Genomic DNA, 17,882 nt, shown 5'->3' on the forward strand with positions numbered 1-17,882 from the left:
AATCAAAACTGACCCAACTTAATGGACAGATACAGGTTTAAACTTTACAGATGAACGGCAGAATTTAGTAATTCAATATATTGAACAGTTACTACATGTCTTATGATATACCTTTACAGAGTATGACCCCTCCTTATAACCACTGATGTAGGACTGGATATTAGCAAGTTGTAATACTTGAGATTCACTTTACTGACATATCTACATTACCTAAAACCACAATTAGTAGTAGGTTTAAACATAACCCTCTTCCCACCAACCAACCAAAACTCTCCAAATACTTAACTACCCTTTCTCATGAGCTGCAGCTAAGATCTGTCATCCTTCTCTTTAAACATCAACACTGTATTTCCAATACATTTATTTTGTTCAAAGGAAAGCACAGTAGAAATGAGTCAGGTAAGTCGTACAGAGAATAGACCTGAAGTAAGCACAGAGTTGCGTTCAGTGTAAATTCGATACAAGAAAAACACAGCAGTGACAACTCATGTGCTGACCAGCTAAGTATTGCTGCAGCATTCTATGTAGCACAGAGAAATTACTATGCAAGGTCAATTATAGTGAGTCACGAAAGCATCTTGGCATTAAAAAACAAAAGAATAATAAGATGACAAGCAATCTATTCTAAAACTGAGGATTAAAGTCAATTAAGAGTTATTTTTCACAGAATGCATGAGCAGAAACAGTGCTGTGCTACAGAAAATAAATTATAAATCATACATATGAAAAGAAGGAGAGTAGAAAATATAGCTAGAGGCTTACACATTCTGCATAATATACATTAAATTTTAATAGCTTTTTGATCTTCATTTTCAGAAATAGCTATGCTTGTCAGAAGCTACCCACCCAAAAATGTTCAATTCATAGTTACTACTGACCCTCCAGGTTCTAGTAATAAAAGGTCTCATTTTCAGATTCTAGAGGACTAGAAAAATCTTATTTACATAGATGCACCCATCTCTCACTTTATTTGATTCAACAATAGATTATGCAAGAAGCATAAGAAAGAATACCAGAATCATATAGTCCCTTTCCTTTATCCAAGGTTCAGCATCAAGCTACACACCCAGGAAAACAGAAAAGGAAACTAATTACTGTGTAACAGATTGATGAGATAAAACAGCTGCAATGCTTTGAATACACTATACGGTACACATAGGCAAATGAGTGAAGCAACTTTAGAGACGCACATATGGACAGTTCACATATGACAGAACATTGGCTTGGAAAAAGTTTTATCTTACATATCTTCAGCAACCCTTTTTATATTTGTAATACTCCCTCAGAATTTATATAAATTGGTTTGTAAAAAAACTCAAAATAATTTTCAACACTGTGCTAGTACCAGCTATTGCACTGGCCAGCTGTAAACTTAAACTCTTGCATTTGGGTTCACTGTAGTTTAAACATGGCCAAACACAGTTAGTATCATCTGACAACGGGATGAAGTCTCGTAATAAAAAAAAACAAAAAACTTGGATAAGTTTAAATCCTGGTTTAAATCAAATATAACAAAATTCACACCTGGAAACACATGTGCGCTCGACTTTAGGCATGCAATAGTTCCATATATGTCAGCAGGACTATTCATATATATTTATATATATCTATATATAATTATATAGCTTAAATGCTTATAGAGGATGGAGACCAAAGCATTTCACAAGAGCAGCTCTTCAAGTAAAGTTAAACATGACAGACTGGATTACTTTGCAGGACTCTGGGTGAATCAAATACTGTTCAATTAAAAAGAAATGAAACCAAACAGAAAACCATGTACAGTTAATGCCACAACAAACACAGAGCAAAACAGACAGAAAACTTTCTTACAGAAGCCTTTCATTAGAAAGAGCACAATTTAAGTCAGAGACAGAAATTAAAAAGTGTTCTGTTCCAGCTACGTAATTTAACAAGAATATCGAGGTTTTATAACCCTTGAAAATTTGGAAAAAAAGACTGAACCATTTATTAGGAGTGGTTCGGCGTTTAAAAGTTAAAAAAAAAAAATCACACACAAAGAAGGAAAAAGGTTTAATAAAAGGTTTAATAACACCCACAAACATGCCAAAAACTCCAATATAAAACTACCTTAAAGATCTGCAAAACATGCACAGGTTACCGTTTACAATTAAAGGAAAGTAGCGTTATAGGAGTGAAAATTCATCATTTTAAAAGTGATGCTATAAAATAGCCAGAGAGTCAAGTCACCATGTGAAATCTCCATCCAAGAATTAATTTTATTAGGTCAAATACACAAATTGTAATTTTTCAGAGACTTTATCAGGGACCTATGGATGAGTGAAGGAAAAGGCGATGAAGGGTCTAATTTATAAAAGTCAGAATTTTGCAAGTAATCATTAATATAGATTGTTTAGTTTGCTATACTCAGCAAATCCCCCCTTTTCCCCTCCCCCAAATCCAAATATTAATTAGAATGAAGGGCTCCACATATTCTCACCTCCCTCATTATTAAAGAATATTCAATAGCAGAGAAAAAAAATGGTAGAGTTGCAATTTGTTCAGAGTTATATCATATAACCCTGAACTACAGCTGGACATGGGAACTCATCACACTAAGAGTTAATATTACAGGAGTATGAAATGAATCTCATGATATTTGGGGTTTTTCTTAAAGTTTTTTCTCCAGGCATCATGTTGTTATGTGAGCGTCTATTAAAGTATATACTAATAGCCTTCAAGCATTGTGGATAGAAATTTGAAAATATACAACATTCACACTTCAATTTTTAAGCCAACCTCACTTTTTGCAGACTGGATTCACTTAAGTTCTTTAAGCTGGCAACACTATCTGAGGCAAACTAACTGTGGTAGAAACATAAACCCAAGATGCTGAGTTTGGGGTTTGTACTAATCTTGACATTCAGTTTAGAGGAAGAAGGGTTTCCTCCCCCTTTATACTTTAAAAATCTTTCAGATAACATGAATCACTATGAGAAGGAGGGGATGGATTGAAGCAATGGAGAAAGAAGGGGAAAAGGACATAGTTCTCCCTTACTTCTCTCATGTATCTCCCTTTCTTATTCCTTAGATAAATTTGTGGGGAAATACACATGGTTTCATGATAAAAAGCCATAAAACAAAAGACTCTATGCCATGACTTTAAAGAAAAAATGTCTATACTGTGTACTCCAGTAATTTAAAGTGTATTGTTGTCTATTCCTTCATTTTATATCTTCATTGGTCATTATGGATTTGTTCTCCAGGGACAGAAGATGCAGTGTGCATCTTCATATAAATATGCATTCATATATATATTTAATATGCTAGTCATTAGTCAATTAACCAGTACAGAGAACGTTTCCTGCCTGGCAGTTCCTCTTGGTGATTCCTCCCTTCACCACAGAACTCTGCGGTCCAGATGACAAGATGAACAATCTTGTAGCTGTAATTACCCTAGAACATAAGCTATAGCAGCCTGATGTCCACTGGAGGACAAACTGGCTGCATCTCAGTCCAGAAGGCACAAATATATCATTTGCTAAGGACAACATAATTAAGAAATTGCTCTTCAAATGTACATATTCAAAGGTAAGGAACTGGGGGGCCTTTCTCTTCCGTAGCATCACGAAGAAGTGTTATGGTGCTGTAGTTGATTAATTTGGTGCCCCCAACAACACAATTCAGAAGCGTTTGAAGGAGTTTTCAGAAGAGGTGCATAGCCTAAATGAAAGGTTTAAAACATGTTTCTGTTGTGTCTTGCTTTGAAAACCAGTGCTTTATGCTAAAGCTTTTTAAGCTATATTTTCTTGTTCTAGAACTCACGACAATCTCACTATCCTCCTTTCCTCTGACTCAACTCCTTCAAAATGGGGAATAAGCAGAAAGTAGAATGGGATCTGTAGTAGGAACTAAGTAAAAGCAGCTATACTTTTGACATGCCGTCAGAAAAGCTCTAGTTAATACGATGTTAGCTGCTATTTTTAAAATTGGAAATGAGGTTAAGAATGGTTTGAAGTCATATCAGCCCTGACTAAGGCTGTCACATTGAAACAGGATGCCATGGATTCAGTAAGAGACATTACCAGACAGAAGTCATCTGTCTTCAAATACAGACTTTCCCACTTTAAGAAAACATACCCCCTAGAGGCCACTGGAAATGGAAGATGACAAGCATTTATAAATGATGCTTAAAAACTACTCAGTTTAAGATAAATGCTACTTCCTTTCCTTTCCAAATAAAAGGAGAAAAGGTTTGTTTTGGAGTAGTTCTATCAAGGAAAGGGCATATGAAATCAAGTCTGCTATAATTATTCAATCATTGGAACATATCCAAACAAGAGGAAAACAATTTGCACGATAAAACTGGCATTCTTAACTGTGATTCATGTCTAAAATGGCAGGATAATCAGCAAAGGGACGCTTGTTAGTGAAGTGCGTCGCCAGCCCACGCCTCTTACCTGTCATTGTACACTGGTAGTGAGAAACCACTGTTGGGGTGAAGGCTAAAAAAGAAAAAATTAGGGAAAGCAAACTGAATAAAACAAATGTGTGTACATATATTTGTGTGTAAATATTTCTACATAGATACTGTGCGTGTACCATGAAAGCACAGGTGTGTAAGTAAGCTGGCACGTTCTATTAAAAAAAAAAAAAATCACACACAAGGGTGGCATTTCATGTGAGGGGAACAGATTTATTACCTATATCACGTAAATAAGCCTAAAGGAGCAGACTGTTAAATTTTCTACCTAATACAGATCTGACTGATATTATGCAAGTTTTGCAGGGTTAATGTTAGATTTTTTTTTTTTTTGTAATTAAAAATAAAATATTTTTGCTACAATTAGGTGCGGCGCACATGTTAAACTAACAGTCTAACTCCTGGAAGGTAATAGCTAGACATCTCTTTTCTCGCATGGCCTGCACTACTATCTCTAAAGAGCTTTTTCTTCCCCTTACTGGTTTTTGCCATTGACAAATGGGAGGGACAGGTATGATTAAAAACAGAAACAAGAAATTCAGGCAGGAAAACCAAACCTTGTAATTTCCAAGCTTTTCGTTGTTCTTCTTTGGCAATTTGTTCCATGTCTTTGTCGTATATGTAATCTTGACACATAAAGCAGTATATACCCCCATACAAAAGGTCTATGGCTGCAAAACAGAAGGGAAGTTGGGGAGGAGGAAAAAAGACATGAGTTCATAAACTAGAAGACATTTTAAAGCAGGCTTCCAAGTTAGGCACTCTTTCTTCTCAGCAGTCCACAAAAAGTAAAATCTGTACCTTATAATCTGGAGGGGGGGGGGGGGGGGGGGGGAAGAGGAAAAAGAGACATTTTTCCAGTGACAGTATGAGTTCTTCAATTGCTTCTGGCACAGCAAGAAAACTGTGCAAGACAACAAAGCATTAGCTGCCTTAAAGTTGTTTGTAATTCACAATATACTTTTTGAAGACATAAGTAACCAAAAGGCATAATTACAGTGACTGACTACAATACATGCAGAACTAGTACTGTAAGATTTGATATATGTTTGAATTGTCTTTTTCTAAGACTTCAATAACTTCTATTCAATGCCATTAAAATAATTACAAAGCACCTACTTAAAATCCAAATGAAAGCTCAAACAGAAGAGAGCACTGAAAACTCAAAGATAGTTGTCCAGGGGAATGGGTTTCTGGAGTATTTTATTCCACGGGTTACATGTGTCTCAATTTCTTGTTTCACACGCCCTTTCAGAATGGACATACGAACACTGACCAATGTTAAAAATATTTTTCTTACACAATTGTAAACAAAAGAAAGCCAAGAAATGAAATAAAACTAACTGGGAAATGACATTTTACTTCAACATATACCAAGGAAGAAGGAATTGCAAACTAATCATAGCAAATTGCTCATTTTCTCTACAAAGATATGGAAAAAAAGCCACAATCAAAGTTAAAAAATAAATAAATAAAATGCAGTGGGCACTAACAAATTCTTAGCCAGCTACTAAGCTACAATCTGCATCCAGCAGACAGCTGAGAAACACATCACCATTCTCCCTCAAGAGTATATCCTCCATTTATTTTATTTCCAAATTCCATTTTTTTTTCCAGATAAATAGCACTATTAAAATAATCTCACTACAGTGGAAACTTGTTTTAAACAAAGGAAATCATTACCACATTAGGTGGCCTGCGAGAAACAGCACTGAATTACTCTGAAGTCATAAATAAGCCAAACCGCACGCCACACAGCAGGAATTCTGCTGTCAGTCTCATCAGGCAAGCAAAGTAAAGTCTTCATCCTCCCCTGTTAGTGGGCCAGTGCTTGTGGTAAAGTTTCTAGGTAAGGTTGGTAAGCTTGGTAAGGTTTCTTTCTAACCACACCTCATCCACCCTTCACAGCTTCTACTCCTCTCACAACCTGCTACTCCTCTCCTTTAGTCCTCTGCACCCTTTTTTTCCTCCTTTTCCTCTTTCAAAATCACTTTGTCAATGATTATGTCAAATTGTTTGTTACTTTTCCTATTATATAATAAAGGGAACAATTACTTTAAACAAATTTGCATAATGTCTCTTGGCTGTCATCTTGCTTTTGTGCTTCATGCTTTTGTTTTGCTTATTTGGACCACAATCAGTTTGTGGAAGACGATAAGGATGGCTTGCATCACTTTGCGCAATGTCCAAACACCAGAATTTTCACCCTGGTGTCCAGAGGACTTAATAAACTCCTTTAGCAGAGTATCACAAAAGGGGATAAAAATCTTAGCTGTGGTGAAGATCAGTAACAAAACACTATGCAATTGTGGGGTGGGGGGAAATCACAAGCTACAAAGTATTAGAGTTATATGCTATTTACTCCATTACCTATTGTACTACCAGCTACGCACAGTTTTCAACAAAGAATTGTTGAAAATCTAAAGGTACTGGTCTCAAAAGACAAAATCAAATATTGTTCTCCATATAATTTTTTAAAAGATCACACAAGCAGCCCCCCTCCCTGCCAAATAATAGAACAGGGCTGGCACAATATTAAATAAATAGGACTCTCTGTGAGCACTAATACTTCCAATCTACCATCAGAATGGGTAGGCCTATGTTGTGCTCAGAGGATTCCTCACTCTTCTCAGCTTTCTGGATTTACATGCATGAGTGATGAAGTACAGATGTCAAGATCAAAACCAACAAGAGACCACCTTATACAAACCACTTGCTCAGAGCAGAAAGAATTTCTGGTGTAAAGAATCAAAAAGTTTAACGGACACACTGGCGGAGTAAAAGCCGTAATTGTCCAGCGCCTGATTAAGGACTCTTGAGAAAATGTCCTCTCTCCAGCATACTTATGTGAACAATACACTTGTATATATGCCAACACTTTCAATGTCATTAAAAAGACTGCAATAGGTTTTGGACAAATTACCTCAAGCACCAGTGACAAGGCAGCCATACAGGCCTGGTTACAGCACAAAGGAAGGGCAGGAGTTTCTCATGAAAGCCAAAACACAGATGCTCGGTTTCAATATCCTAGGAAAAGAGTCTACTAGTAAAGTTCATAAGTTAATTGTTTCAAATTAGTATAATTCAGATTTTTCCCTTGAAATATACTTCATTATTCTGGCCATCTTGGGGTGAAAAAAGAATGTTTTCTCTAGGGCAAAGTACAAAATATCCACCACCAAGTCACTCTGGTGGGCCACCATGCCCACAGAGCTGGTCCACAGGGCCTGGCAGGCGCTGGGCAAAGGGTCCCCAACGGAGGAACCACTGAAGAGACTGTCTTACTGACAGAAATTCTTCCAAAGCAAGCAATTCGTTAGCACTAACGGAAGTTACACTACACTAAATGGACAAAGTTCATAAAAAACTTTCTCCCTCAAAGGATTTGGTGGGTGGGGCAACACAAGTTTTACCTCCTGGTTCACAACAGGCTAAAACTACTTTTTTTTTTTTTTTTTTTAAAACTAAATTGCTGTGAAGCTCTACCCAAACTGGAACACCTGACCAGAAAATTCAGAAAAAAACACTATGACAGTAAAGTATGAGAGTGCACATGTAACAAATTTCATCATTTGCATTAGTATTTAGCATCACAAAACTAACAGAAACGGGCCTCAAATTCATAAAAAGTTTGGGAACTACTAACCTAGAAACAATGCCTAGATGTTTCAGATTAATCCACTGCCAACTCTGCCTTGATGCCCCGCATTCCTCACGATGAACGTCTCTTTCAGGAGGCTCCTCCAGAATGGCTGCTGCTCCTACCTTCCAGTATCTGCTTTTCCTAACACTACTTCTACAGCTCTCAGAAGGTGGTAGGGTGATGAAATCAGAATACTTTAAATTAGTTTTATCTTAATACACATACAGAATTGATTACACTGGAAAAATAAAATATACATTCAGTAGAAATATACTTTTTGCTTTCATAGGGAAGAACCAGAAGAAATTTATAAGAATCATAATGTCATTTTATTAAATTTGATTAATCTAATTTCCTGTTTCAGGAATTCAAAATACCTAATTGTGGATCACAGGCAAAGTAATTTAAGAATGAAAAGGCCTCTTGGAATGTAACATTTTTCTTTGCTTTTATACCTGTGATGCTGACAACAGGCTAGTCTTACTTAAAAGTCAGATCTCCTCATACCTCTTCATATACAAAATTCTAAGCAGCTGCGACACAAGAGAGAAAAATCAAAACATACCTCATTTTTCATTTAAAAATAAAGCTATCAGTCTGGAGAAAAAATGAGGCATCACAGAAGATCACGCGGGAATGAACGACTTTACTGGTGCAAGTGACAATAAGTTTTGAAAGACAACAGCTCAGGGGTGAAAGTTTAAATTTAGGCAGCAAAAGGTCTTCAAACTCTCCATCTGGGAGCCAAGTAAAGTGTTTTGTTTAAGCCAGAGTGATTTACTTTGCCAAATATATCCACTGACATCCTTGCGAAAATGTTAAGAGACCAGCGATGATGGGAACATAACAACATGTAAAAAAGCAGGGAAACGTGCCACATCCAGAGGACGCATGTGCACGCACACACGTCTCATCCAGTTAAGAAACTTGTATGTTCAGTTTTTGAAAGACCCAGGTGAATAGAACTAGTGTTGCTCAGTTGAAAATGGGATACTTCAGCATAATATATAACAGACTTCCATCAGATATGACATATCTGTGAATCATGTTTTGGTATCATCTTCCTTGGAGCACTGATTGCATTCAAGTAGAACAAAACATACAGCAACTCAGAACTGCAGTCAATTTTTACCTGTATTGAAATTAATTCCACTGTGAATTTCTGTGACTCAGTCTTGGCATGTTATCAACCTGAAATCAACACACACTCATATTCCATGCAAGTCACCTACATTTTTGTTCAACTTTTGTAACAATGAAGACTAAATCGGTAATTCTTTTAGACAGTATTCTAAGTCAACATCCTAAGATAATTCATATGCCCTCATTTCTCACCTTAAGTGTTAATCATTAAACCAGTTTCAGATAATAGTCTCAAGTCCACAAGAAGTGATTTGCTGAACTTCAGCCAGCTCTCCACTTTTTCTTGCATCTGATACGTTAGCACAAAACAAGTATCTGATTGCCTTCCTCCTGTTTTCCTGGCACCTGGAACCCACATCACAGGTCAGAATTCCTAAACTGAGAAGATATTATGGTCTCCTGATATGAGTAAGAAAATCTTACTAATCTCAGTAAGAAACAAAAATAAACCCCAAACGCCACCACCCCCCAAACCCCCCAAAAACAGAACATAAAACCCACACAAAACAAAACAAAGAGGCCAAAACACACTAGTAGACTCATCTGATGCATCAACTTACATATTTGAGTTTTTGCCAGGAACTAGTGAGCAGACATATCAAAGGCTATTCATTCTTCTCCCTTATCTTCTCAGTCTCTATCAAGGTGATCACGGCCTTATCAACTCTCCTAGTCACAGATATATATTAACAAAACAAAACAAACCCCCCAAAACAACAACAAAAAAACCCCAAAAACAAAAAAAGCAAGCTAGTCCTGCTAAACTTAGCTTCCACGGCAACCATTGAGAATTGTAGGTACTTACTTTTGGGGGCAGGGGAGGGTGCGGGGAGAAGACCAAAACCAAACCTGCCCCATACTTCCTTTTGTTGCCGAAAATGCAGCATGAGATACCCAATCTTTTAACATACATTAAAAATGATGGCCACAGTTAAGCATTATCCTTCCCTCTCACATTCAATATTTAACAGAAAGGGTATTCTCTTCTCCTAATATTTGAGATAAAGCCATTCTATTCAAGTACTACTTTTTTCTTTTTTTAAACCAGCAGCCAAGAGGTAAGACGTGTTTTTGTGGGTTGTGCTCTAAAGTCTCCAAGATGCCTATTGGCCGTATACAGATCTAGAATTTTAATGTTTAAAGGGACCGATTTGCCTGCAATCCAAACATGGCAAGTACCCAGTACTACTCTGCAAACCATTTAAAACTAGAAAGCCAAAAGGCCAGCCTCTGTGCTGTACACTTGCCTCTGTGATGGTTTAGAGTATCATCCTACATCAGCATGCAAATTCAAGCCAGGGCAGGTAAGATGAAGGAAAAATATCCTAGTATCCCTATGGAATCTACATACCAAAAAGATTAATTTAACTGTTAATTTAGAGGAACCATGGTCTGGCAAACATTTTATGTTAATTTATTATGAGCAGAATATTAACTCCAGCTCCTTGACCTCATTCAGAAATACACGTATCTCACACACACGCACTATTTAAATATGTGTGCACACACCTAGTATACTACAGAGGAGTCCGTAGCATGCCTATACTTAAGTTGCCCTGCAATTTCTATTATAAAATATATTTTGTCTTTTGTCAGTCTTCTCCCTGCCCTTCTCCGACCCTATAACCTTCAACAGTTCCCCTGTTTGCAGCAAACCTGAAAAGAATGAAATCTTCCTGCCTACAGCACCTTTTCTTGATCCCACAAAATATTATTCAGTTTTAAAAGACAGAAACTGTTAAACACTCCCTACTTAATCTTGCTGGGTTTTTTTCAGAAATTTGGGGGCAGAACCCTCAAATCACAGCCACCAAGTCTTATGCTGCTCCATATGATATGATGCAAACTGTTTACACTCATCTGCATATTCTCATTTGATCAATGGAGACTTACCTCAAAACACTATTTTCAATAAAAGCAGTAGTAAGACCCAGAACAGCACAGAAGTTAATAGTTGGGTCTGAGGCAAGCAGATGCATGCAGAGCTGGCAATATGCAGGTAAATAAGAGATGGGCTTTCTGAGGGTTAAGGATATTCCAGGTGTACAGAGAACTCTTCAGGAGTCATTTCTGATAGTAAGAGGAGCTTTTGAGAGATGGCTTACAGAAGCTCCTAACTACCTGCACTCACCAGAGCATCTCCTAGCAGAAGAAAATTGCAATGAACAAATGCCTGCTGCCTTCTTATGAGTTCAGTCTGGCTCAAAGTTTGAGCTAAACTATAGGAATGCCATGCTGGAATGCGCATCACATAAGCAAATGAAAATTTTCCTGCAAGACTTTGCACAATACATCCTAGAATAGCATATTTTTTAATGGCTATGAGGAACATTGGAGGTTCAAAGCCATACCCTATGGCTGACCTGTATATTCAAAATGCTTTCCTCCTCCTCTGCTTCCAATCAATGATCTGCTGGTTGATACCACAAGAATATTATTATATTGAAGTAGAAAAAGTTTGTACATTCTACTATCAAATTTCATCTCACTTCTACTACTGTAGTCAATGAGGTTATTTAATTCTTATCACAGGACTACCTAGCCCTCCTCAATGTAAGCAACACCTCTGAATTTTGTGACCCTCATGAATTTCATACACAAATGTAATTCCTTCTCTTCAATTACTAGAAAACAGCAGTAAACCAGAACTGGTTCTGTTAGTAAAGTCCGTGTGTGCTACACACTCTGCTTTCAGTTTATTCATCATCAGTCTCTCTTTATCCTGCCTCATATACACTACAATTCTTATATTAATCCCTGTCACTTCTACCTCAAGTAACAATTTCCATGGGGTTAAAATGTCACATTCTTCACTTGATCTACACAAATTAGGTCCACCGTATTTCCTTTTTCTAAGGAAATCAGTTATATTATCAAAAAGACATATTAGTCCGACACAATCCATCTCTGACAGAACTATAAAACACTGCATGCTGTTTTCCATTTGCCTTCATCTCCTTAACAGACTTTTCTCCACACCATCACCAAGCAAAACATCACAAGTCAAATCAAGAGGCTGGTAAAATCCCCAGATGACCTTTTCTACCCCTTTCTGAGTCTAGATGCAAAAGGAAAAACCAAACTGCTGCTCTAGCACTGCCATACACTGTGCTGGGAACTGCTTTAACTGCCCCTTCCACACAGAGTATAATGAAAATCTCAGCTGTTGTCCTGGTTTCGGCTGTTTACAAAAGAACTCAACTCTACTGCCATCATGCAGAATTAACACTATGGTCAATACCTTCCAATTCAAAAGAAAATTAAACAACTTCTACTGTCATTCCTTTACATCTGTTCTTTTTTGACCTATTAAATTTCAACAGACAGGTATGCATTAACAGCAGTAACCAGATTTTTTCCTTTGACCAATGTCAAGTATAGAAACCAGCTTTTTGTCATGTTTCCCCTGAATCAGGTGAAAAAAATTAGTTATTTATTCTCTAGGGGAAGTAGAAGTTTTCTGAATTCTACCAAAAAATCCTCAACTTAATCTACGAGCATGATCATGCTCACCCACCCAGTTCCTCTCACCACAAATGTATTTATTGGACTGAAACTTACATCAGCATATATGTAGAAAAAACAGTTCCTCAACAAACAGTCTGTGATCTAATAAATAATGAATGTACTCTACAGGACTAATTCTGAAATGAACTGTTTGCCAGCCTCCTTAGAAATTGAATGGTACTTCAGCCTTCCAACTCTTTCTTGTTTAGTTCCTTAACCACTGAACGTCAAGCCTGCTATTTCACCTACCTCTATTCTTTTCACTCCAGAACAGAGCCTTACAGCAGACCAAAACTTCAACCAAAAACTGCATTATGTGCTGTTTCAGAGATACTATTCATATGTTAAGAGTGCACCTCTAACAGATAGGAGCATAGCATGGAAATGAATGAGTTGGCTCCTTACCAAGTTTAAATATGTCTACACAGAGCTTTGATACCATAATTGAACTAATCTAACTCAGAATTGTTATCTGTAACAGACTTTCCTCATACCAGTGATTTTTTTCTTGCAGCTAAGTGTGTGTATATATATGTGTGTGTGTGTGTATATATATATATATGTAGCATGTGGGGGAAATCTCCCAAGCAAGGTTACACAAATACTCCACTCTCAAAATCATCTATTTTGTCTTCTCATATGATATCCCACCAAAAAAGTTTTAATCATTACGTAACAGAAGCAGAAAACATTCACTCAGAGAGAATATTAAAATTTCATTTGGTGTCTGCCTAGGATTTTTCAGTCCGAACTGGGAAACTGATAAAAGAATCACTGCTATGGTTTCAAGATGAACTCTCTCTACAGCACCAACCTCTCTTCTCTTTTAGAGCTACTGTTCATGGTCACCTTCCTGTTCCTGCTAGTCTGGGAGTAAGTTACTGTGTACTTTCCTTCACTGAGCAACTGTAGAAGAGTTAAGGAAGGGACCATCAGTTTTTACAAGGACAGAAACCACCAGCAGATTCCCCAGGTGCTGGAACACGATTTGGAAGGATTATATAGGAAGATGGTGAAGTATGCTGATGGCACACATTCATTTAGAATAATCAAATCTGACGCTTGCAAAAAGCTCCAGAAGGATTTCAAGATACTTAGCAAATAGGCAATACCACAAAGAGTGAAACTCTAATCACTACCAATAAGGTAGCAGACAAATAATAATTGCCACTCAGGAAAGAAGTTTTGGAGTCACTGAGTAGAACTCCCAAGTAACATCCGCTCAGTGTTGAGCAGCATATTAAGAAACACAAAATAGAAGTCATGGAAGTATTAACTAAGAATACAAGTCAATAGTATAGTAAACTGTATTAATTCAAAGAGTTGTCACCACAGATGGATACATTAGAACTAAACAAACAAAAAAAAGGTATGATGAGGATTTTGAGAATCATACAACAGTTTCAGTAAGGAAAGCTGAAAATAGTTCGGGATCCTACAGGTTGGGAAAAGGAAACATCTGACACTATCAAAAAGATCAAAAATCCCGGAAGATCTCAATAAGGACTTTTTACTCACCATTTCTCAATTCCTCACAAAAGAAATACAGAGCAAAGTTACAAGATCCTTTATAAAGCAAACCAGAAAAAACACATGTGTTTTTCCACATGGCTCAGAAAAACCATGGAACTTACTGCCTTCGCATGTTGTGGGTGCCAAAAAGGAACCAGGCTTTAACACTGGACAGGCTACTGGCAGCTGCTGGAACAAAAGCACCTAGAAGGAGTCTCCTGTTCAGAAAGTTTTTGAAGAGCTAAGTAGTAGAAAAAGGGAAAAAATGCTTAATATACTGCTGCTTATTCTCTAAGCTACCTCTGTTGACCACTACTGGGTAGAAGGCTGGATATTTATGACACAGCTTCAGCCAGTACAACCATTTCAAAGAACCAAAGTATGTTTTATGAAATCGGGAGAAGAGGAAAAAAGGGAAAATTAAGGATTCTATATTATTAAAAGTGCAACAGCAGAAACTATCTCCTGAAGTAACAATGTCCACGGACTAAGATATCACTTTGCTTAGGCTGCTGGATTTCAGATCAGTAGCATCTATAATCAGATGTCTATTACAGTGACTTTGATTAAGTACCTTACAATTCCCAAGGAGGATATGGACAGACAGCCCTGCCTTATCTGCTCCTGACAACTCCTTCGCATACTACGTATTTTGACACAGACCATCTCTGAGCAGTCCTAGGACATACCCATGGGTGTTTATAACTGGTACCATTTTCATGTATTTGGAGGGGCATGAGGGATGCCTACACAGTAAAAAAACCAGCACTGAAGCAGAACATGAAAAGGCTAGTTTGAATAGTCCCAAGTCTTCAAAGTTCTGGAAAGGTCAGTCTTATCTACCTCTTTCTAAAGGCTTTCACACCTGTATAAAAATTTTACATTGCATTAAAAATTCCCAACGCAGTGGAAATATCAGCCTATCATGGTGACCAACCGTAACAGAGACTGTGCAACGCAGACATTAAAAAAAGAAGCTCATATAGCTAGATCTTACTTCACCTACCTGTCACCCACATCCACAACTCAAGGGATATATTAAAATAAGTACAGTATTATTAATATACACTGAATAGGCAAGCAGATGCAAGAGTACAGGTATCACTATAAGGTCAGAGTGTGAGTGTCTTAATTTATATTGCCCAGGGAAGTAGAGATAACAAGGGATGTATTTTAAGAACACTCTGGACTATGATCCCGAAGCCTCCTGAAACATACAGCAGTTAGCTGCAAAAACATCACTTCCAGTGCTCAGACAGCTGTTGCAGCTGAAATCTATGCTATTTCTTAGAACTGTGATTAAGTGTGCAGTTCCTGCTAGTCTCCATGGAGACTGATGTTGGCTCAGCAAAAAGTCACCAAGTGTTTTAAAATAATTCCTGTTCGTTTTGAAATTTCAAAGCACTTAACTTGTTTTTGCCTATCAGATGTTATTTCCCCAACGAAAACTGCAGCAGTAAAAGCAACCAAAAGCACTAGCAAAACTACGAAAATATTTTTACAGCTCATTTCACATGCAGCTGAAAATTAAACACCAAAACATACACAGAAAAAAAAAAGGAATCTTCAAAACTAGAAATCAAACCATCAGTTGTACAACCTTCACATTACGTGTATTTGTGCACCGAGTACATTATATTTAGCTGCAAAGGAATCCTTTTGGGGATGATACAATACTGTATTCTGTACTTCAGCTTGTATAATTCAGTCTTGCCCTTTTTATCTAAAGGCTATTCCTTTTGGGAAGTACCTTATCTGACATGTTCTTAATTGTCTAGTACCACGACAATAACTACAACAGTCTTTAAGCAAGAGTGCATCTCCAAAGAACCTCCCTCCTCTGTCCAGTTTTTTTTTTCCCTTAAGGAAACAGAAGATATTTCACTACAGCAGACAACAACAAATTCTACCTTGCACAAAAATTAACTTGAATTTAGGCTTCCCAAATACATAGGTAACAGCAGCTCACAACATGTGCAATTACAAAGCTCTTTTAAAAGGTTCTCCATAAATATGGTAAGTTTAAAGGTAAAAATATTACAGTGTTTCTACAGTATCCACAGATAAACAGGCAAATACTGTCTACGGTCTCAATTTAGCACTGTATTTTTCTAAACCAGAAACCTGGCCATAAACTTATACTGGCACAGAAGGCATTTTTTAATACATATATACACTTTACGAGAAATCCTTACAAAGAGTTTACCTAGAGTAATCTGTACTTCTGCATTGGTAAAGATTCCCAAGTAATTTCACCTTATGAATTGACTTCAAAAGCTCTTTGAGATTACACACTGCAAAAAAGCAATAAAAAATTGTCGTATAGGGTTGGTGTGGTTTTTTCAATTTTCAAAGAAGAGTTGAGGCTGGCAGGGACCCCCGGAGGTCACCTTGTCCAACCCTCCTGCTCAAGCAGGGCCATCTAGAGTAGGTTGCCCAGGACCATGCCCAGACAGCTTTTGAATATATCCAAGGACAGACACTCCACAACCTCTCGGGGCAACCCGTTCCAGTCCTCAGTCACCCTCACAGTAAAAACGTGTTCCCTGATGATTAGACAGAAACTCCTGTGTTTCATTTTGTGCTCACTGCCTCTTCTGCAGTCACTGGACACCACTGAAAAAAGCCTGGCTCCACCTTTTTTAACCCTTCCTTCAGATATTTGTACACACTGATGAGATAGATCCCCCTGAGCCATCTCTCCTGTAAGCTGAACAGTCACAGTGCTCTCAGCCCTTCCTCATAAGGGGTGTTCCAGTACCTCCACCATCTTTGTGGCACTTTGCTAGACTCTCTCCAGTAGCTCCAGGGTAGCCCAGAACTGGACACAGGATTCCAGATGTGGCCTTATCAGCGCTTACAAATTTCAAATGTCTTCTCATACTAGTACATTTCATTTTTTTCTCCTGAACTTAAAGTACAGCCACCTGTGCTTCAGTTTATACTGAATATTGCTGCCTACCTCGACATCAAGAATTATGATCATGTCACTTTCAAAGGCTAGCAACTCCATAAACATTATGGATATTCAGTACTATTTTCCAGTATTCTATTTTTCAAGGCATTTACAGACTTAAGCTATACCACTATGGAGCCTGAATTTTTTCTTTCTTGACACATATGGAGGAAAAAACTATAACAATTTGCTGTTTTAAATAATTTTTTCCATAAATAGTAAACTTACATGCCAGTTTCTTAAGCACAGGAGTACACAGCTCTGTTGGCCTTCTGGAACATCTTTGTCTTCATGAAAAATAAAGACAGTTTGTTCCATAAGCACTTAGGATAAATTAAATGAGAATGGTGGCCACACTGGTCAAGAGAAAATTTATTCCATGAAATAATGCCTTTTTTCTTGTTTCTTATATGACTCCACACCAAGAAGGTATTTTCATTTGAAGAAAAATTGTGGTTGTACACCAAGCAAAACTGTATACATCCATTTTGACACAACCAGAATTTTAATATAAAATGATCGGGATTTTGCATTGTAACTCCAAAATGTTCTAAACTACAAGCAATACGTAATTTAAAACAAAACTGAATGCTCTTTGTTTTGAACATTATGTAGCACCAAAGCTGACAGTATAGAAGAACTTCTTAGCATTTTACCAACATTTTTGAGGCAGTTGAGGA

The 17,882-nt window shown here is 37.3% G+C and overlaps 1 protein-coding gene across 6 annotated transcripts in view; it reads right to left on the minus strand.

The window, feature by feature from the left end:
* Window positions 1-17,882, minus strand: part of USP22 (ubiquitin specific peptidase 22) — a 112,472-nt gene that overhangs the window by 52,385 nt on the left and 42,205 nt on the right. For 3 of the 6 annotated variants that reach the window (XM_075058802.1, XM_075058806.1, XM_075058804.1), the window contains exons 3-4: window positions 4,999-5,112; window positions 4,419-4,463 (exon numbers count right to left, since the gene is read on the minus strand). In XM_075058802.1, coding sequence (XP_074914903.1) covers window positions 4,419-4,463; window positions 4,999-5,112 — 159 coding nt within the window. Of the gene's footprint in view, window positions 1-4,418; window positions 4,464-4,998; window positions 5,113-7,364; window positions 7,387-9,419; window positions 9,573-9,787; window positions 9,897-17,882 lie in introns of those variants that run through there. The other 3 variants (XM_075058807.1, XM_075058808.1, XM_075058803.1) reach the window with 3 other exon arrangements.

This window comes from Buteo buteo, chromosome 27 (genome assembly GCF_964188355.1).
Source record: "Buteo buteo chromosome 27, bButBut1.hap1.1, whole genome shotgun sequence".
NCBI classification, from domain to species: Eukaryota; Metazoa; Chordata; class Aves; order Accipitriformes; family Accipitridae; genus Buteo; species Buteo buteo.